The sequence below is a fragment of the Rattus norvegicus genome, chromosome 1 (assembly GCF_021556685.1).
Source record: "Rattus norvegicus strain SHRSP/BbbUtx chromosome 1, alternate assembly SHRSP_T2T, whole genome shotgun sequence".
NCBI classification, from domain to species: domain Eukaryota; kingdom Metazoa; phylum Chordata; class Mammalia; order Rodentia; family Muridae; genus Rattus; species Rattus norvegicus.
Window position 1 is genome coordinate 102,342,817 of NC_141534.1, and position 21,511 is coordinate 102,364,327.

The window sequence follows — 21,511 nt, forward strand, 5'->3', positions numbered from 1 at the left end:
AGTGGACAGTGCACATGCGCGACTCTGTGACAAGGGAGTATGAGACAGCAGAGCCAGCTCTGGAGGGCAGGAGCAAATTCTTAAAAGGAAACCTACCCAGATCTACTGTATGTGTGTACTCCGGGACAAGCCAACGGCTCCCTGTTTTCTCTGAGACATAACAGTCCCTGTCACTCAGGCCTCGCTAGCCATTCAGAGCACCCAGATTAGCTGCCCAATAAAGGGCGCTGCGGATCGGCGAGAGGCGGGTTCTTCGCCGCCATGCTCCGGGCTCCCGTTTAAGGCTGACCGAGGTGCGTGAGCTCCGCTGCCTGGGTCAGTGGGAAGAGTGCAGTCGAGATCGGAAGCCGCGCCATGGTGAGCAGAAGGCTGCTGTCCTTAGACCGGGAAGAGAGGCGGGCTGAGCCCCCGGAACCCGTCTGGTAGAGCCTCCTTGTGGCTGGAGCGGGAGCGGTGTTCTGGGGCCCAACTCTGGTCAGCTCCGCCCCTCCGACCGCGTTTGCGCAGAGCTCAGAGCAAGGTGGCGGGAGGCTCCGCCCCTCTCGCTTTTGCTGGTGACGTCACTTCGGTGCGGGACCTTGGGTAATGGTATGAGGTCTAGTTTCTCTGCATTATCTCTAGAGGTTCTGTACTTCGCATTTCATTATTTAGGTTTAGAATACACTTAGAGTTAATTTTCGTGGCAGTTATAAAGTCTTTTATTAATTTCTTACATATAGATGTTATGGTGGCTCATCAATATTTGTTAATGAAGGAAATTACTTAAGTTTTCTTTGCTTCTTGGTCCAAAACATTTAGCTGTATTCTTTTACCTTTATTTCCAAATTTTAATCTGTTTCTTGTGAAATAGAACATTTATTTTGGTTTTTGAGATACGATCTCTCTACGAAGTCCTGATTCCTGGAGCTCTCTGTAGACCAGTCTGGCCTTGCACTCAAAGATACCCTGCTTCTGCCTCCCGAATGCTTTGATTAAAGGTTTTGGGGGGAGAACATCCGCCAGAAGTAGACTGCTTTTATTATTGTAGTTTATTCAGAGTTTTAAAGTCAGATGATGGTAGTTCGTGTGTGTTTGTGTGTGTACTATTCGAGTGTGCTGACTTTTTTTTTTTTAAGAGATAGTACACTGATGACTCAGTCTAGCCTCAAACTCGCTGTGAACTGAGGGTGATTTTAAACTTCTGATCTTTCTTCCTTCACTCACTCTTGCGAAGAGTAAAAGAAATGCAAAATACAGAACCTCTTACAGATAACTCAGAGAAACTAGACCGGCAACACTACCCGTCTAAAGACTAAAGGTACGAGTCAACCGCGTCTGGTTTTATGTGGCGCTTCAAACGGAGCCCAAGGCTCCCGCTACCAGGGAAGCTTTATACCAACTGTGCTACATACCAGTCCATGTGCTTTTACCTTCCTGCACAACCTTTATTTTTAAGATTTATTTATTTTACGCGTTTACATTACATAATGCCTGGTTCCCTCTGATAGAAGATGGTCTTATGTCCCTTTGAGCTTGAGTTGGACGTTTGTGAACCACCATGAGTGCTGGGAACCCAGTGCTTAACCTCTGCCAGAACAAGATCTCTTAACCACATAGGCATCTCTTGAACCCAGCAGTTCTCATCCTGTGGGGGTCAAAACCACTTTGGGAGGTGGAACGACTCTATTCCAGGGGTCTTATATCAAATATGCTGTACATCAGATATTTACATTATGATTCATATGAGTAGCAACATTACACTTATGAAGCAGCAAGGAAATAATTTTACAGTTGGGGGTTGCCATAACATGAAGAACTATATTGAAGGGTCACAGCATTAGGAAGGTTGAAAACTCTGCCTTAGCCTTCCCATATAACCTGTAGAGTCAGATTTGTTATTAAGTAGTTAGGACTTTTTTTTTTTTTTGAGGTTGTGTTGAGTCTACAAATCTCTCAAAAATCCTGTGTGTGTGTGTGTGTGTGTGTGTGTGTGTGTGTGTAGACTGGTGGGCACACTACCAAGCATGTGTGAACATCAGAAGACAACTTTTAGGAGTCAGTTTTTTTCCTTATAATGTATGGATCCCAGCGGTCAAACTCAGGAATTCAGATTGGGCAGCAAACACCTTTAATATGCTGAACCATATCTTGAGATCTCTTGAGCTCTGGGTTGAATTTGTAGCTCAAATTGAGAAGCGACATAATTTTAAGGCTTTCGGTCCACAATTGGAATCTTTCTGTTCATTTAACTTTTCAATTAAGGATATAAAGTTTGTGTTTATAGATCTTTATTAAAGGCATATGTATTTCTAACTCCTTTTATCTTTGGTGCTACATAAATGATGCTTTTAAATTATTAACTCAGATCTTCAGTGCTGATACGCAGGAAAATGATAGGTCATTAATTCAGTAATTTTGCAAATTTGCTTTTTTTCTTTTTTATCTATTTTTAAATTTTTTTTTAAAAAAGATTCATTTTTATGCATGTGAGTACACTGTTGCTCTCTTCAGACACACCAGAAGAGGTTGTGGATCCCATTACAGATGGTTGTGAGCCACCGTGTAGTTGGTGGGATTTGAACTCAGGACCTCTGGAAGAGCAGTCAGTGCCTTTAACCATTGAGCCATCTCTCCAGGTTCTCTCTCTCTCTCTCTCTCTCTCTCTCTCTCTCTCTCTCTCTCCTTCCTTCCTTCCTTCCTTCCCTTCCTTCCTTCTTTCTTTCTTTCTTTCTTTCTTTCTTTCTTTCTTTCTTTCTTTCTTTCTTTCATTGAGACAGGGTCTCAGCCTGTACCTCTGGCTGTTCTGGCCCTTTTTAGATTTGCCTTTGCCTTCCAAGTGCTAGGCTACTGGTTGCTGTGATTTTTTTCCTTGAATTTTTGTTGGGTCTAGGGATTTTCTGTGGTCAAAGACAACGTTCTATTTTTCTACAGTGCTTACTCAGGATCCCAGTATACCACTGAACCTTTCTCCATGTGAGATTTTAAGTATAAGAATCATCATTCTGGGTTGATGACTTAAGTTAACAAGAACAGTTACCCAGCAGTGGATCTACAGAAGCCAAAAAATGAAGTTAATACATTTAGAGACTTTTCCACAATTATGGACTCCGATAGGCTAAAGGTTTGTTTTCATTTTGTCCGTGGGCTGAGTTTTGTGATCTGATTGGTAGAGAATCATGGAGTTAGTTGTGCTAAGATCTTGGGCCTACTAAGATCTGGGAGCCTGTCACATTGCCCATTGACCCTAGCATGTCAATGAGCCCAGTGGTGGGCTTATCCCACTTTAAGGAGGCATAGTTGATCCCAGCTACTGAACTGATGCATAATTAGCCGTGGAGATTAAGATGCAGATCCCTGCTGTGAATCCAGTCAGAATGAGAATTAAAGGTCTAGACAATACCCATAGCAGAGTAGTCAGCCTGGGGAACCAAGAGGAAAGAGACTGGCATCTATTTTTATCTTTCGTTTTGTTTTGTTTTGAGATTTCCCTCAACTGTGGCAAGATGTTTTCTAGTTATTCTTGGTCAAGTAGTGCAAAAATAACAGGTATCTTCCAAAGCCATGTATAAGAAGTTTCCTTTATCTCATGAGAAGTTTAAACATCTTCAGTTCTCTAGGACCAATTATTTTTTTCTTTAAATTGGGTATTTCTTATTTACATTTCAAATGTTATTCCTTTTCCCGGTTTCCTGTCCATAAGCCACCTAACTCGTCCCCCTCCCCTTTGATAAGGGTGTTCCCCTCCCCATCTACCCCCTCTTACCACCTCTCCCCCTCCCCCAACATTCCCCTACACTGGAGGTCCAGCCTTGGCAGGACCAAGGGCTTTTCCTTCCATTGGTGCCCAGCAAGGCCATCCTCTGCTACATATGCAGCTGGAGCCATGGTCTAGCACCAATTCTGCAAGGGAATCTTAAGCGTTGTTTTAATCAAGAAATGGAAACTTTTAATACATTTAGGTCCTGACCAACCTGTCTGCTTACTTTGGAAAGCATCAGAAGAGGCACGTGTAGTCAAACCATTAGAACAGGCCCACCAAGTAGTCTCAGGGACTCAGTAATGTTGTCATCTAGACCAATTAACCCACAAGGCAGAATAGCAGGCATCAGAATAAGGGGACATGCCTAGGTTAAAGGTATTGGATATTGGGGTTGGGGATTTGGCTCAGTGGTAGAGTGCTTGCCTAGCAAGTGCAAGGCCCTGGGTTCAGTCCCCAGCTCTGAAACAAAGAAAAAAAAAGGTATTGGATGTTGGACAAGTTTCAGTCCTTCGTAAGTCCTCTAACATTAATCTGGGCTGTCCCCAGTCACAGTGAGGCATGGCATAGTCTGATTCTCCAGGTTTTCCCTATTTTCCAAAGGCTAGGATTGTTCTTAAGGAATTTCCAGATTTGTAATTTTATGGCCATTGGATTGTATTTTCCTATTTTGTATTTCTTGGAAGGAAGCTTCCTATGCAGTCATCTGTGTGTTTTCAGTCTTTGGAGTGGAAACTCCCTTGTGTTTGGCAATTAGGGGGCCCAGAGCTATAGGACATGCGTAGAATTGTAAACTCTGTATTCCTATCTCGAAAGATACAACTCCCGCATCTTTCCTTTCTCCACTACAGCGAAACAACACTTAAAGTCAACATCAATGGGCAGAGGTCAGGATGAATATGTGTTGCTGGTCTGTAGTCAGGCTAGTTGATACCTTTCCCTGTGTCTGTCTTTCTTAGTTTCCAGGTGCAGGCTTGAGGTCACTGGGTATTGCACCATTATCCTGTACTCATACCAAACATACAACTCAGGAAGAGGTGGAGGAAGTGGAAAGACCTTAATTTTAACAGATTCATAGTTTGGGAGACCGTGCATTTGGCAGAGGTGTCTGTGGCTTCTGCCTTAGTGTGCTGGGTGTGGTGGATCCATGGTGTAATGCCAGCAACCTTCGCAGCCATGGGAATGGAGAGAATCACCTTGTGTAGTCCTTTCCAAGTTGGAAAAGCAGTCCCAACACTGCTTTCAGTACTGTTTGACTCAGACGGTATCACTGGACTTCAGGGGGGAACCGGAGGTGGGGAGGATAGACTTGAAGGTTAGCTGTGTCTCTCAGATAGTCTAATGAGTAGCCTGCATGGAGAAGCGGAGGGAGGGCCTGTAGTGACTTGAGAAAGGAATGGTTATAGAATCTGAGAGTTGCTGGTCGCTAAGCCAGGGAAGCAGTGGGGGGAGGTCTTCGAAACCTAATCTCACAGGGATAAATCCCTCCCTATATGAGATACAGTGGCCCCAGAGCTAAGCAAAGGAAGGAGGTCTGTCTACCCTTTGCTGATCTCTCCTGAGATTCTTGTTAGTTTTTTCTTATTGTCCTGTTTATTATTGTCTTAGGGTTTCCATGTCTATGAAGAGACACCATGACCAAGGCAACCAAACATTTATTTGGGGCTGGCTTACAGTTTCAAGGTTCAGTCCGTTATCATCACAGCAGGAAGCCTGACGGCATGCAGGCAGACATGGTGCTCTAGAAGGAGCTGAGAGTTCTGCATCTTGATTTGAAGGCAACCAGGTGAGACTAGCTTTCAGGCAGCTAGGAAGAGGGTCAAAAAGACCACCCCCACAGTGACACACTCCTCCTACAAGCCTCCACTTCCTAACAGTTCCACTCCCTATGGACCAAGCATATTCCGACCACCACGATTGTTGTTCGCTTTTAACATGCCCAGAACTTTAAGGTCTATATGTACAATGAAGTTTCCAGTCTGTCCCTAAAGCTTTTACTATTAATTGAATGGTGCAGGCTTATGAGAGCTGCGGTATTATTGGACCTCATTGCTAGGAGGAGGCCAAATCCGAGGACCAGTTCCTGGAGGAGCTTTGAAGCCACTATTTGAACAGTTGGGTGGGGGAATGATTCTGCACAGCCCCAAAAGGTATCTATAAACATTGGCTAGTAGCCTGGTGAACGTCAGTTACTGGAGTCCTGCTGGTTATTTCTAGGAGATTGATCTTTCTGTGTGGTATTCTCCATCAACCTGGGTTATGAGTTGTTCCCTAACTGTTGGTAGGAATGGGAGTGGAGACCCGTCTAGCTTTAAGCTGATCTCGTCCCATTGAATGTGATGGGTTGGGGGGGTTGTCAATTAAAAGGATCCCAACTGTATGGTGTAGGATTTATTTTATTTTATTGAGACAGGGTTTTTCTGTGTTGCTCTGGCTCTCCTGGATCTCACTCTGTAGACTAGGCTAGCCTCCAACTCAGAGATCTGCCTGCCCCTACCTCCCAAGAACTGGGATCATTGGTGTGGGGCCACCATACTCGGCTAGATGTAGGGTTTTAAAGTCGTCGATTGTTGTCTGGCTAGAGACGTGAGTGGGGAGGAAAGCCAAGACTTAAAAGCCTAGGCAGGTGGCTTAGTTTGGTTTCTATTGGTGTGACAGACATGACCAACATCAACTTTTGCGGGGAGAAAAATGTTTGTTTTACCTTACCGCTTACAGTCGGTCATGAAGGAAAGCCAGAGCAGGTACTCAAAGCAGGGACCTGGAGGTAGGAGCTGAAGCTGAGACCACTGAGGAATGCTGCTTATTGGTTTGCTTTCTTTTTTTTTTTTTTTTTTTCGGAGCTGGGGATCGAACCCAGGGCCTTGCGCTTCCTAGGCAAGCGCTCTACCACTGAGCTAAATCCCCAACCCCATTGGTTTGCTTTCTTATAGAGGCCACAGTATGGGTATATATCTCACAGTGTGCTGGACCGCACCGTGTCAATGATCCGTTAAGAAAATGCTCCACAGAGCTTCCCTACAAGCTACTCTGATGGGAGCATCTTCTCAATTGGGGTTCCCTCTTCTCTGAAGACTCCAGCTTGTCTCAAGTTAAGGCACTTAACCAGCAGCCTGGAATCAGAAGCCAGAACTAAGATATATCTAAGCCAAAGTGTACTAGACTCTTGGTGGACTCCCAGTCACCATTCATCTACTTGGTCTTGTCATTCTTTCTTCCTCCAAGGCTGGACTTGGCAGTGATGCTCCCAGGATCTGTTTCTAGTCTTGTTGATCGCTGTGAGAGTGGCTAGAATTGTAGTGCATGCTCTCACCCAGATGGCTTTGAGGGGGTGGAGGGAGGGGGAGGGGATGGGAGAGGGGAAAGAGAGAGAGGGAGGAGGGAGGGAAGGGGTAGAGAGAGGAAGGGAGGGAGAGAGAGAGAGAGGACATTTAACCACCATTTGATTTTTATGTTGTTAAATAGTCAGCTTATCTCTTACAGCTGCAGGTAGACACTACTGTGTTGAATTGGGCCCAGGTATGAAGGCTCACTTTTTTTCTTATCAAAAAGAAAATTATTAGTTAGAAGTCTAAATGGGAATTTATTTAGACTTATGTCTTATGTCTGGGCAGTATAACTCATTAGCCAGTTAGAAGACCAACATCGTAGTCCTTGGTGAGACTTTTCTGCCAGATATTTAAGGCCTTGTAGGTGACTAAGATTAAATGCACCTTTTTCCTTTAATTGAGACTTCCCTGTTCTAGATCTTGCTGTGTGGCCCAGGCAGGCCCAAACTTAGAGATGTACTTGCTTCTGCCTCCTACTGTATTGGGATTAAAGGCATGTACCACCATGATCCGCTAATTATTTTTTTAACTGCCAAGTCCACTTGAGGATCTGGTCCTTGGGTGGTCACGTGGGCTGGGAGCCTTCCTTTGACTAGTTGTCCCCTTGTGTGAGGATAAGCCTTGCTTGACCGTGGCTTTGCTTGGAAGCATAGAGGAAAATTTCCTCTGTGTTGACCTTCTTCTTTGTATAGTGTTAGAGTCTACAAACTGGGGTCTCTGGGGCCTCCCTGAAGAGGAGAATAAGTGACTTCCGACAGATACAGAACAGTTTGAGAAGTCCCACAGTCCCCTCGGAACTCATTGACCTTGGAGAGGAATGGGACAATATTCTTGTCTATTTCTCTGACCCCATATCAGTATAGCCTCTATTTCCGATTATTAAACACACAGAAGATCGGTTATTCCACTCTGGTACTTGTCACTACTGTTCCTATACAAATAAAGCGTGGGCAGGACTAAACTTGATTTAGCATGCATTTTCAATTGTAGGCACTCTCAATGCAGTGTGGGTTTTTCATAGACATGGTGGTGCCCCTTCCCCTAGCCTTCCTAAGCTTCTATACTTTAACTTCTCCTCCAGTCCATGGATCCACGTGCAATTAGAATAGCGTTATATACAATTGTCGAGAAGGGATGGAAGGTTACTTAGGGTCCAGTGGCCTTGCCTCGCCCGTCCTTTTGTGAAAAAAACAGTCAGTAAAACCAGCTGTCGTGATCTTTTGATCAGCACAGGTGAAGTCATGAAAACCAAGAACAGTGCTGGTGTAATCACACCTTAGTAAAAGAAAGTTGGGGGTTGGGGATTTAGCTCAGTGGTAGAGCGCTTGCCTAGCAAGTGCAAGGCCCGGGGTTCGGTCCCCAGCTCCGAAAAAAAAAAGAAAAAAAAGAAAAAAAAAAAAAAGAAAGTTGAGTCAAAACCACATACTTAGGGTGTATTCCATTAAATGTAAAAAATTAGCATTATCTGTGCATATGCTGTAATACTATGTAAATCCCCAGGTAAGTTCTAAAGAAAACAGAAAACAAGGTAAGTCTTTGTAAATTTATAGAATTTGCTAGTACTGTGATTTTGGTTTTGAAATGACTCTAGGTAGCAGATAGAGAAGCAGCGGATATATCAAAATCATTAAATTAATGTTTACTTACAACATCCTGCAAAACTCATCCTGGGAAGCCCAATTAAAACTACGATACTGTTGAGAGCTTCTAACTTTAGATAGAGGGTCCTCTCTGTTCTCTCCTTGAATAACTACTTTATTAGCTGTTTTTATTATCGATAGAGTTCTATTATGAGATTAATAATAATCTCTGTTGGAAAGAGTTTCTTCCTTCGGTATTCTCAAGAGCACAGAGTTTTTATTCTTGGGCTCTTTCGTTGTTCTTTCTCCCTGCGGCAGAATCAGGGACAGCCTGACTTAGGGAAGAGGCTTTGGATGACACCTTGAAACAAACATGCTTGGGTCTGAAGCGTGAAGACCAACTATCACCTCTAGAGCCAGCTTCTGAGCGCTCAACCACAAATGGTGATTTACCACTCAGTGAATACATACAAGGCATTTGTTTCTCTGTGAAAAGCCCCATGGTTTACAGAGGGTAGGAGACTTGCTGTTGAGGTCAGTGGCAACTGGCTGGACCCAGAGCACCTGACTGTCCTCTAACTGATGTAGCTTTGTCTACATGACCTTTGTCATCTACTGGGTAATGCATGGGACTGGAGAGATGACTCAGTGGTTAAGAGCGATGACTGCTCTTCCAGGACTCAGGTTCAGTTCCATGCACCTCCTTGATGTTTCACAACAAGGTAACTCCAGTCCCAGGAGGTCTGATGCCCTCTTCTGGTCTCATTGAGCACTGAACACACAGATTTAAATGCACATGAAACTTAAACAAAAATACTTGAATTTTAAAGGGTCATCATGAGTACATGGCAGAACACATGATTGAGGAGGTCAGACCAAAAGAAGTATTTACTTTTACTAATGGTTAACCTGAGACACTCTCTAGCTAGAATTGGCGTGATTAACTGTTTGGAAACCTTTTTTCTTTTACTAAGGTGTGATTGCACAGCATCATTCTTTTAAATATGTCTACAGACAATGTGAAAAACTCAATGTCTTATTCAGATTACCTTTGCCGTGACGAAACACTGTGACCAAAACAACTGGGGGAGGAAAGGGTTTCTTTGGCTTACACTTCCCTATCACTATTCACCATCTAAGGAAGTCCACGCAGGAACCTGATGCAGGAGGCAGGAGCTGATGCAGAGGTGGTAGAAGGGTGCTCCTTTCTATCTTGTTCTTCTTGGCTTGGTCAGCCTGCTTTCTTATAGAACCTGGGACCACTAGTCCAGGGATGGCATCACCCACAATGGGCTGGGTCCCTCTCACATCGCTAAGAAAACAAATACAGGCTTGTGTACTACATCATCAACACCATCACCACCACCACCACCATCATCACCACCTCCATCATCATCACCATCACCACCACCACCACCACCACCACCATCACCACCATCATCACCATCATCACCATCATCACCATCATCACCATCATCATTATTGAGGTATTTTCTCAACTGAAGCTTCCTCTGATGAGTCTAGCTTATATCAAGTTGTCATAAAGCTTGCCAGCATACATATTAAATACATTTCCTCTAATAAAGAGATCGAATTGTAGGGCAATCTAATACTTAGTTTTTTTTTTAATAGAGAGCACGTTTTATCTCCATTTACATATAGGCTCTAAGTGGAAGGAATCCCACTAGGTAAGGACACAGCCGTAGGAGCTTTTGCTGAAAACTCTCCTTCTCTAAGACAAAAGAAGACACAGTGACTGTCTTCCAGGTCTTCCCGGTCGCCTTTGCTAGAGCATTGCCTGGAGACTCTTTAGCTCTTGTTCCTTTTCTCAGAAACTCATGAGAAAAGGAGGCACCTTTTTAGATTCGTTGATTCTCTGTCATCAGCCTAGTGCATCTGCATCTGGAATTAACTAAAACCCAAAATGGCTGAGCACATTTTGTTTCTTTGAGGCGGGAAGATCCACCTCATTTTTCCAGTCTCATTTTTCGGCGTGTAGCCTATGAAAAAGAACACGGACGAAGGACGCTTGCTTCCTCTCTGCCTGCCTGCTCTCAGTCCTGCTAGCAAGTCTGTACCCTCACTGCTTTACTCGCATTAGAGCCTACTTTGGGATTCAAGTATGTGTTGTAGAGCAGCTGAGACGTCCAGCCTCGTGGACCGACCGAACAACTACTGGATTAGTGGACTTTCTGCTGGTTGATAGCCACTGTTGGAATATATGCGTATATGTGTATACATACATACATACATTTTTTTCTTAAAATTCTGATCCTCCAGAGCAGTGATTCTCAACCTTCCTAATGCTGTGACCATTTAATGAACCTCCTTCTAGAATGGAATGTTTAAATGAATTTTTTCTCATTTTCTATATTTTAAGTGGGATATCATTTATTTATTTTTACAACTTCGTAAGTGTAAAACATTATATGCACCCCAAGTCTTCCCTACTCCCTCCAGGCACCCCTGCCATTTCTCACGGAAACCATCAGTGTGTTGCACTTCCTCCTGTGTGTTCTCTCTCTGCGTCTCTCTGTCTCTGTCTCTGTCTCTGTCTCTGTCTCTGTCTCTGTCTCTCTCTGTTAACAGCCTACTGAATCCAATGAGTATTGCCGTTATAACTGCAGTGAATTCATGGGTGCAGTGGCCATGTCATGTACCAGAGATAGCTTTTGACAGTTCTCTTCAGCACCCTTCCAGCTTCTGTGTTCTTTCCCTCCCTCTGTGATGCTCTGTGAACTTGGGGGAAGTTGACATAGGAGTCCTGTTTAGGTTTAGGCACTTTGACAAGTGTCTTATTTAGGGTCTTATTGCTGTGAACAGACACCATGACCAATGTAAGTTTTATAAAGGACCACATTTAATTGGGGCTGGCTTACAGGTTCAGAGGTTCAGTCCATTATCATCAAGGTGGGAACATGGCAGCCTCACAGCCTCCAGGCAGGCATGGTGCAGGAGGAGCTGAGTTCTACGTCTTCACCCAAAGGAAGCCAGGAACAGACTGAGCATCCTCAGGCAGCTAGGAGGAGGGTCTCCAAGCCCACCCCACAGTGATACACTTCCTCGGACAAGGCCACACCTTCTAATAGTGCCACTCCCTGGACCAAGCATATGCAAACCATCACAACAAGTTCTGACTTTTTTGCTTAAGTAATGACCGCTGCTGAGGGAAGCTACCTCTGGCCAAGGTTGCAGCAGAGTTAATTTATAGGTGTATTATGAATATTTAAAGGCAATCTGACAACACGGTTCTTAGCAAAACAATGATAACTTCCTCTTGGGGCCTGTAATATCCTGAGCTAACAGCATTTGACCAGGTTTACATTTGAATCTGAATTTCTGTGGGATAAGATCTGAATTTCTGTGGGATAGGCCACAAACCCGATTCAGAAGCAATTACAAGAGTTAGCGTGTCTTGGTCCTGAGACTCTCTTCAGCATGGAATCATCAGCTCGGAGGAAAATGCTATACAATACTTTATGCTTTCTTCTAGGCAGCTCTGAGAGTCTGCCTGCCTCCTCTTCTGGGGTTGTTCCCTGAACTCAGAGGAGGTGGCATACAGATTATCTATGTAAGACAAAGTACAGGGCCACTGTGTCAGCCACAATCACCTCATTCTCAGGACTACACCAGTTGCTATGTATCTGGTTAGTTTATGGCACTTTGTTTTAACTCCCAAGACTTAAGGCGTCTCCCTCCAGGATGGCCTATTTTAGTTTGGAAGAAATTGCTATGTGACGAGGACAGATCAGAAGTGAGAAATGAGTCACGTGTCTGGGTGGTGCCAGGGTCTTCATTGACTGCTGTATGAAGGAGAGGAATATTATTTTATGACTTTTAGTTGCTCACTGAGTTCCCTACGTGAAACTCTTTCATGAATATGTGAAGGAGAATGTATGTGGGTAAAGGAATAGAGTGATTGGAGAAAATACCAGAGGTGGGAGAGTCAGGTGTTTTCAGAAACATTAAAAGTAGCCATTTAATCATGGGCTCTAGCTAGCTGTCTTCTCCCCCTTCACCTTATGTTCCCACCAGAGAACTGCTTTGGTCAGTGACCATGTAAGTAAAGTTTTCGGTAGTAGGCCAAACAAATATTTTAGTTTGTATGTCCCTTGCTGGAAAACAATGGTCTGATGTCATGCCCCTAAATCCTTTAGGCCTGCTGCAGAGCCAGGCTGATAGTTGAATGGAGCATTTATTAAATTTGGGTGATTGTAAACGGCTTTCAGGACTTTAATGTTTCCCTTGCCACCGTCACATAGCACAGGCTTAGTGCCCCATACAACAAGTTGTGACAACGTGTGTGAAATTCATTAGGTTTATTGTCCTACATGTACTGTGGGGATGGATTCTTTCCTTATTGCCGTGTGTGGAACTTTCCAGAAATGGAACAAAGGCTCAGAAGATGCCAAATGTTTCCCAGAATCATTTAGACTAAGTGAGTACTATCACCATTTATGTCGGGAATGTCTCCTATAATCTCAGGTGCACATACCTGAGTAAAGCTTCTCTTTGGGCCTAGGGAGCTCTAAGAAAATGCAGCCTTGGGGTTGGGGATTTAGCTCAGTGGTAGAGCACTTGCCTAGCAAGTGCAAGGCCCTGGGTTCGGTCCCCAGCTCCGGAAAAAAAAAAAAAAAAGAGAGAAAATGCAGCCGCGTGACTGTCGTCCGTCACTTAGTAGGAGTTTGTTATCACAGCTACGAGATAATCCATCCTAGACAAACTGACTCTGCCCTGTAGAGCCCTGCAGCCCCTGGCTGCGGTAACGAGAGGAGAGCGTTAGTCCACTCCTTTGGCAGTTTCCTCCCTGAGTACGTCAGTCCTAGCATTAGAACTTACCTGTCATTAGATACAAGTGAAGACTGCAGAATTATATGAACATCCTACCAGTCATACACAGGACTGTTAGTTTCACCCATTTTCTTATGTATACATATGGGATATTTTAGGACTCAGTGACCTTTGAGGATGTGGCTGTGAGCTTCACCCAGGAAGAGTGGACTTTGTTGGATCCTCCTCAGAAGAAGCTGTACGTTAGTGTGATGCTGGAAACCTGCAGTAACCTTGCTTCTGTGGGTAAGAGTGTTGATCAAATTCCTTTACTTTGTCAGTGTCCCTTCGTTCTGTAAAATGGAAAATGGGAAGGTGAAGAATTGTGTAAATAAGTCAGGTATGTGCACAATGTGCATTAACCCTAGGAACTTAGAGGGGTTTTTTGTAGTTTCTGGTAATTTGTAATATGTTTTTCTGGGTCTGCATTTTAGGAATCAAATCAGAATACCAGACCATTGAAGACCTGTATAAACAACCTGGGAAAAATATAAGGTAAATTGCATGTATTCGTTGGGAAAAAATATCTTTTGAGAGAATCTTAATATGTTATGAAAAATATATGAACAAGTTAGCAAGGCAGACAAAAATTTAAATTATTTACCATTATAAAAATTTTACAAAAATATGTGATTCCATGTAAGAAAGGTCCCGATTTGAAAACTGTTCACTTGGAAAAAGTACTGAGAAAAATGCAGTTATGATCCTTGTTGTTTTAGGACTGGCTTTAAGAGCCATGTTGCAGTATCACCCATCCATTCAGCTAGAGAACATTTAAATATTGCGGAAGGCGTACGCTTTCTCTGACTTAGGCCATAGTGGGAGACTGAGACCTACTAATAGCTAAACAGTCATCAGTCCATCAACCATTAGGAACGTGCCTGCCGGCGTTTACAGCCGTCAAATGCTAGATTTGGCCTGTGAGGATAAAGGAGGTTGATGCATTTGGAAGAACCTCCAAGGAATCAAATGCCAATAGAAGTCTAGAGACTGCTGCCCACGGGGAGCTATGTGAATGGAGTGTGTATGGGGAAGTTTTCATGTCTCATTCATCCTTTAATAGGAACATCATAACGTGCTCCGAATATACACCATACGATCTTGAGGACCATGGGAAGAAGCAATATCCCTCCAGCTCTCTCACAACTATTCACATATACATGCGAACCCCCCCTGTGAGCAGAACCGATGGATGTGAGCTCTGTGCAAAACCCGTTGGTGTCCCACGTTCTTGTGACACTCATAAGCAAATTCAAAGTGGAGAGCAGCCCCATGAGGACAGTATATGTGAAACAGCCTTCATTTGTCCCAGCTCATTTTGCATCCGTGGAGGACCTCCCACTGAAGAAAACTCTTCTGAATGTAAACCATGTGGTCCAACTCCGGGTTCGCTCAATTACCTGCCACTTCCCAGTGGAACTCATAATGAAGAAAAGCATTTTGACTGTGCACAGCGTGTCAAAGCTTTCGGATATCACGGTTCCCTTCAAAGACATGAAAGAATTTGTGCTGGGGAAAAACCCCATGAATGCAAGCAGTGTGGTAAGTCCTTCATTTATCCCTACTTACTTAAGATGCATGAAAGGTATCACACTGGAGAGAAGCCTCATCAGTGTAAGGCATGTGGTAAGGCCTTTCTGTGTTCCTCTTTCCTGCAAAGACATAAAAGAACTCATACGGGAGAGAAACCCTATAAATGTAAGCAGTGCGCTAAGCCCTTCAGACGTCTCAGTAATCTACAAGTCCACGAAAGGACTCATACTGGAGAAAAACCCTACGAATGTAAACAGTGTGGAAAAGCTCTGAGAAGCCACAGTTCCCTTCAGAGACATAAGATACTCCATGCTGGGAAGAAACCCTATGAATGTAAACTGTGTGGTAAGTCCTTCATTTACCCCTATTTACTTCAAACCCACGAAAGATCTCACACCGGAGAGAAACCCTACACATGCAGCCTCTGCAGTAAAGCCTTCCGTTGCTCCTCTTTCCTGCAAAGACATGAAAGGACTCACACCGGGGGAAAACCCTATGCGTGTAAGCAGTGTGGTAAAGCTTTCAAAGGTCGCAGTTCCCTTCGATTGCATGCCAGGTCTCACAGTGGGGAGAAACCCCATAAGTGTAATATATGTAGTAAGGCCTTCCTGTGCCCCTCTTTCCTCCGAAGACATGAAAGAACTCACACTAGGGAAAAGCCCTATAAATGCAGAAAGTGCAACAAGACCTTCCGAGGTCAGAGTTCCCTTCAGTTGCATGAACGAGCTCACACCGGGGAGAAACCCTATAAATGTGAGATCTGTAGTAAAACCTTCCTGTGTTCCTCTTTGCTCCAAAGACACGGCCGGATTCACTGTGAGGAAAGGCCCTATGCATGTAAACAATCTGGTCAGGACTCTAAAGACACGAGCTCCTTTCAGAGACAGAAAGTTTCTCAGGCTGGGGAAAAACCTTACGAATGTAAACAGTGTGGTAAGTCCTTCATTTACCCATGCTTACTCCAAGTTCACCTCAGAACCCACACCGGGGAGAAGCCCTATGAGTGTCAGCAGTGTGACAAAGCCTTCAGAAGTCTCAGTTACCTTCGTATACATGAAGGAAGTCACACTGAAGAGAAGCCTTATGAATGTAAAGAGTGTGGTAAAACCCTCAGCTGTTCCAGCGCCCTGCAGTTACATAAACGGACACACACTGGAGAGAAGCCCTATGCGTGTCAGCAGTGTGGGAAAGCCTTCAGGGGTTTCAGTTACCTTCGAGTCCACCAAAGAACCCACACCGAAGACAAACCCTATGAGTGTAGGCAGTGTGGGAAAATTCTCAGTTGCTCAAGTTCCCTTCAGCTGCACGAAAGGACCCACACCGGGGAGAAACCTTACGAGTGCAAACAGTGCGGGAAAGCCTTCAGGGGTCTCAGTCGTCTTCGAGTGCACGAGATAATTCACACTGGGGAAAAACCCCACGAGTGTAAACTGTGCGGTAAAGCTTTCAAGTATCATAGTTTACTTCAAGTCCACGAAAGGACCCACATTGGCGAAAAGCCGTATGCTTGTAAGCAATGCAGTAAAGCCTTCAAAAGCCTCAGTAACCTTCGAATACATGAAAAGACCCACAGTGGCTTCTATGAGTGTAAACAGTGTGGCAAAACCCTCAGTTCTTCCAACTCCCTCCAAGTACACGAGAGAGTCCACAGCGGAGAAAACTCGTACGAGTGCAAGCAGTGCGGCAAAACCTTCCGCCGGCCCAGCAATCTTCAGGTACACGAGAAAACTCACGCCGAGGGAAAGCCCTATGAGTGTAAGCAGTGTGGTAAGTCCTTCATTTATCGGTATTTACTTGAAAAGCATGAGAAGTCTCACTCTGCGGAGAAGCCCTACAAATGCGCGATCTGCAGTAAGGCCTTCGTTTGCCCTTCTTTCCTCCAACGACATGAAAGGATTCATAGTGCCGCGAGACCCCACGAGTGTGTGCAGTGTGGTAAAGCATTCAAAGGCCTCAGTTCCCTTCAGTTACACGAGAGAGCCCACGCTAGAGAAAAGCACTATGACTGTACGCAGTGCGGTAAAACCTTCCGATGTCACAGTCTCCTCCGGGCGCACGAAAGAACCCATACGGGTGAAAAGCCGTATGAGTGCGCGGAGTGTGGCAAAACCTTCAAAAGCGCTGGTTACCTTCGCATACACGAAAAAACCCACAGTGGCTTCTATGAGTGTAAGCAGTGCGGCAAGATCCTCAGCTGTTCGAGTTCCCTTCAGCTACATGAAAGAACCCACACTGGAGAGAAACCCTACGAGTGTAAGCAATGCGGTAAGGCCTTCAGAGGTCAAAGTTCCCTTAGAAGACACGAAAGGATCCATGCCGGAGAGAAACCCTACGAATGTAAACAGTGTGGTAAGTCCTTCATTTATCCGTGCTACCTTCAAATGCACGAGAGATCCCACACCGGAGAGAAACTCTACAAATGTAACATGTGCAGTAAAGCCTTTCTTTATCCCTGTTTCCTTCAAATGCACGAAAGAACTCACACGGGCGAAAAGCCTTATAAATGTAAGCAGTGCGAGAAAGCCTTCCGAAGTCACAGTTCCCTTCAAATGCACGAGAAAACCCACACAGGAGAAAAACCCTACGAATGTAAACAGTGTGGTAAGGTTTTGATAAGTCATAGTTCTCTTCAGAGGCATAAAATAGCTCATGCTGGGGGAAGACGTTGTGAATGTAAACAGTGTGGTAAGTCCTTCCCTTATCCGTATTTACTTCAAATTCACGAACGATCTCACACTGGAGAGAAGCCCTATGAGTGCAAAGACTGTAGGAAAGCCTTTACGTGTTCCCGTTCCCTTCAGAGACATGGAAAGACACACACCTGAGGGGAAAATCTCAGTAAATGCAAGCGAATGTGCAAGAACGTTTAGGGTTTCTAGTTCTCTTAAATGTATAGAAGTGCTGGGAAAAGAGCTAACGAGTATAGAACAAACGGGGAAGCTTTTGTTGTTCTTGTTGTTGTTGTCGCTGCTGCTGCTGCTGCTGCTGCTGCTGCTGTTTGTTATGGTAAGTTTGGAAGGGTTCACTGGAAGCAAAAAACAAACCCATGTATCTAAGAGATGTGCTAAGACCTTCAGTTCCATTTGAAGATATGAAACTACCTAGTGGGAAAACCCAGAATAGAATATGATATTTCATTTCTTAGGTCTACTCAAACACATAAGCCAACGAGGGTAGTCCTATAGAAAGAGATATGGGATTTGAAACTGCTGCCTTTTGGGAAGTAAAGCTTGTATCTTAATGACACTAAAAAAAAAAAAAAAAAAATCCTGCGATAACTCCAATTAGAAGATCCTACCAATGTACGTGTGTTGAAATGTCGAAGCGAATCATGTTACAATGTACGTGAACGAGGAGCTATGCGGTTTATGAATGTATGGTGTTTTCCAGGGATTGGCATTTGAAGACATTGCCAGCTGCACCTGGTAGATCAGGCTTAGGTACTCGGGTTTTGCTGCAACTGATAGCAAGTTCAGGGCCAGCCCATACAACGCAATAAAAATTGGAAAAAAAAAAAAATAAAGCAACGCATTCATTTAGCTCTGGTCTTCCCGGTTTAATTTCTAGTCCTAGCTTCAGGAGAAATGAGAAGGTTTCTCATTGGTGAATACCCATCTCTTTGACAGGAAAACACTGAGGTGAAAGTGTTCTGAGTGTAGACGTGAGCAGTAGTGGCTGGTGCAGATTGCCAGACAATTTCCTAATTACCATCTATGCACCACACAGTGTAGCCCACCAGTCGCTTATGCTCCATGGTATGAAAGACCCTGCTAGTCTTTGCAATGTTGCTTCATTGTATATTTTAGGCCTGGTACCAACAAATATGTATCAAACAAAAGATTTGGCAAAAAAGTAACTGCTCTACCTATGAAGCTACTTATAACGACTAGAGTCTTCCAGACTGGATTTTGTTCAATCAGAGATTTAGGTGAATATCAATAAACTCCTAGGACACATTAATCTACCATAAAATATCAACACTCTAGACTTAATTTCCAGTATATTGCTGTTTTCCCCAATAATAAATTGACTTAAAGCTTCTTACAGCGTGTACAGTTTTATTATTTTTGATTTCTGCGAAAACACTGCTTAAAATGTAACCATTTTGCTATTGTTTAAAACTATTTCTTTGTATGCTTATTCTATAATTTTTGCATTGTAGATTTTTTTTTAAATTGTCTGTGAAAACAGCTCTCCCTTAGAATAGAGGCAGGAGGTTGGTGTCCGTGGCGTTCAGATTTATATGTGCACTGATTCTCGTGTGCTTCCCACGTCACTCCCCCATGTTGCATCCTGTGATTAACTGCACCTTACTTTGTTCTGATCATACAGCCTGGGCACTGCATGCGATATTATGCCACACAGTGCCTATTAGCAGCTCCCGAGGCACCAGCTCACACACAAGGCTTGCCGAATGTTGCCAACCGAAGTACTTTTACTAAATATAGTGATTTCATTGTGGGAAACAGACCTCTTTGTTTTCCCAGTGCCATGCCTCAGCACGTAGGTACTAAATTAATTTATCTCTGTATTGTACTGTATAGTATAGTTTAACTTTAGAAGTTGTCCGAGTTACTGACTTGTACTTTATTGGAAAAAAAAAGTCATTCAATGATTATCGGGTTTCAATAAAGAAAAAAAAATATTTCAACAACTTACAAAATGGTCCTAACTGTATTTCTGCTGACTGTTCTATGTGATGTTCTCTGTATTTGCCAAGTATAAAACCAAAGTATTGGCTCTGAAAAACATCATTGAGTCTCTGTGTGCTGCATTATCAAATACTCAGCTGAGATTTACTCTTTTATGTAAAAAATAAGTATGCCCATCTTATTAATATACAGACTTAACCTTCATAATAAATGATAAAATTGTCTAGTCACCAAATTGCTTTTAAGTAGACTTCTTTGACTTCTAAGGAGTAGATGTTTCATTTGAGCTCCCGCTTCTTCATAAGACCTGTCTACTGAGGGATGCATCACAATTTCTCACACAAAGGGAGTCAAAAATAAACCGAAACCAAAACTGAGTTACGCCAGTGTTTCCAGCTTATGGCGCTGTCTGGGGCCTTGGCAGACCTTTGGCAGGTATGGCGACCCTGGAGGAAGTAGATTCATGGGAACCATGACTCAGTTCTTGGATTTCTTCCTCTGTCCTCATACTATCAAGGTGAGAAGTTTAGTGTATAGTCTGGCTACTGTGGAAACATTGTCCCCTTGTTTTCATGGCACGATAGGCTGTATCACCTGAATCACATCAAAAAAGACTTCCAGATTCCATTAGTGTAGTATATTATGACAGTAGGGGCAGTGTAGGATAGGGAGAGAGAGAGGAGGGAGGGAATCCACCAGGAACTGATTTAAGTGCAGTGTGCAGCTCTCCCCACATAAAATTTTCTGGAAATTTAAGTTTCCTCTAGTGATCTGTGAACCAGAGCCATGAAAAGGTTAGGTTTAGATTTTGGCCATGTTAGGGTTAGGAATTAGGGGTTTGAGTTACAGAGTTGGGTTAAGATCAACGTGATAGTTAATGTCCATTGTTGTCTTACTGGAATTGAGAGTAGTCATGGAAACGGATTCCTCTGGCATGTCTGTCAGGGGTCGTTTGACTAGGTTAACGGAAGTAGGAGTACCCACTTTAAACAACAATCACCTCATGAAGAAGAAGATGATGCTATAGAAACCGATGACTGACACCTGAAGTCATTTTAAAAGACACAGCTGCAGCCCAGCAGGGCTCCCCTCCTCTGCCCCTCAGGTTTAACCTTTAGTCTCTTACTTGGCAGCACAGTGTCTCACTGTGTAGCCCAGGCTTTCCTCACACCCACAATGGTCTTCCTACCTCGACCTCACGTGTGCTAGATTGCCAGCATGCTCTTCCACAGCCCAGCTCAGGTGGCACATTAGAGTGGTCGGACGGAGAGAGCAACTGTATTGGAGGGAGAGAAAGAGAAACACAGCTTTACGCTGCTTTCTGTCGTGATACGGTTCTCTTCAGGGACCTCTACTTTACTGAAGCCAGAATTCTTGAGTCAGTACAGAGCGGAGGTGGGGTTTTATTTTATGTTTGTCTACTGGTGTGTGTGTGTGTGTGTGTGTGTGTGTGTGTGTGTGTGTGTGTGTGCGCACGTGCGTGCGCGTGTGTGCGCTTGTGAGCTATGGCATCCAGGTGAAGGTTAGAGTCCAAAGGTACCTTCCACTGAACTTGAGGCAGGTGTCTTGTTTGCCGTCTATGAATGCCTGGGATTATCTAGAGATTCTCCTGTCTACGCCGCCTATCTGTCACAGGTGCACGGGCATCCCAGTCGTATTTGATTTTACTTGTACTCTGGGGATGGGAACTTGGGTCCTCAGTTAGAGGGCAAGCACTTTACCCACTAAGCCATCTTTTCCGCCCCGGAGTGTATTGAGAAGAGAATTTAAGCGTAGTTATTAACAAGAAAGGCACTTCAGGGAAGTGTGGACTTGTCAAGGGAGAGCCACCCGTAAGTGTTACCACAGCCA

At 44.0% G+C, this 21,511-nt stretch overlaps 1 protein-coding gene across 3 annotated transcripts; it reads left to right on the forward strand.

The window, feature by feature from the left end:
• Positions 1 to 246: 246 nt before the first annotated feature.
• Zfp619 (zinc finger protein 619) lies at positions 247 to 19,895 on the forward strand. 3 transcript variants are annotated; one of them, XM_087551082.1, is made up of 4 exons: positions 247 to 588; positions 13,595 to 13,721; positions 13,910 to 13,970; positions 14,539 to 19,895. In XM_087551082.1, exons 1-4 carry the CDS (start codon positions 586 to 588, stop codon positions 17,831 to 17,833), a joined length of 3,486 nt encoding a protein of 1,161 aa, XP_087407208.1. In that variant the 5' UTR covers positions 247 to 585; the 3' UTR covers positions 17,834 to 19,895. The 3 variants fall into 3 exon arrangements, with proteins under 3 accessions (XP_087407208.1, NP_001406703.1, XP_087407282.1); NM_001419774.2 differs by having other exon boundaries at positions 262 to 357; XM_087551156.1 differs by lacking the exon at positions 247 to 588 and adding an exon at positions 5,345 to 5,522.
• Positions 19,896 to 21,511: the final 1,616 nt, after the last annotated feature.

Bases quoted from the DNA above. Each gene is read 5' to 3' on its own strand.
- Zfp619 (XM_087551082.1), top strand. The intron at 13,722-13,909 runs GTAAGAGTGTTG...TCTGCATTTTAG, and splicing joins CAGTAACCTTGCTTCTGTGG to GAATCAAATCAGAATACCAG. The intron at 13,971-14,538 runs GTAAATTGCATG...ATCCTTTAATAG, and splicing joins CAACCTGGGAAAAATATAAG to GAACATCATAACGTGCTCCG.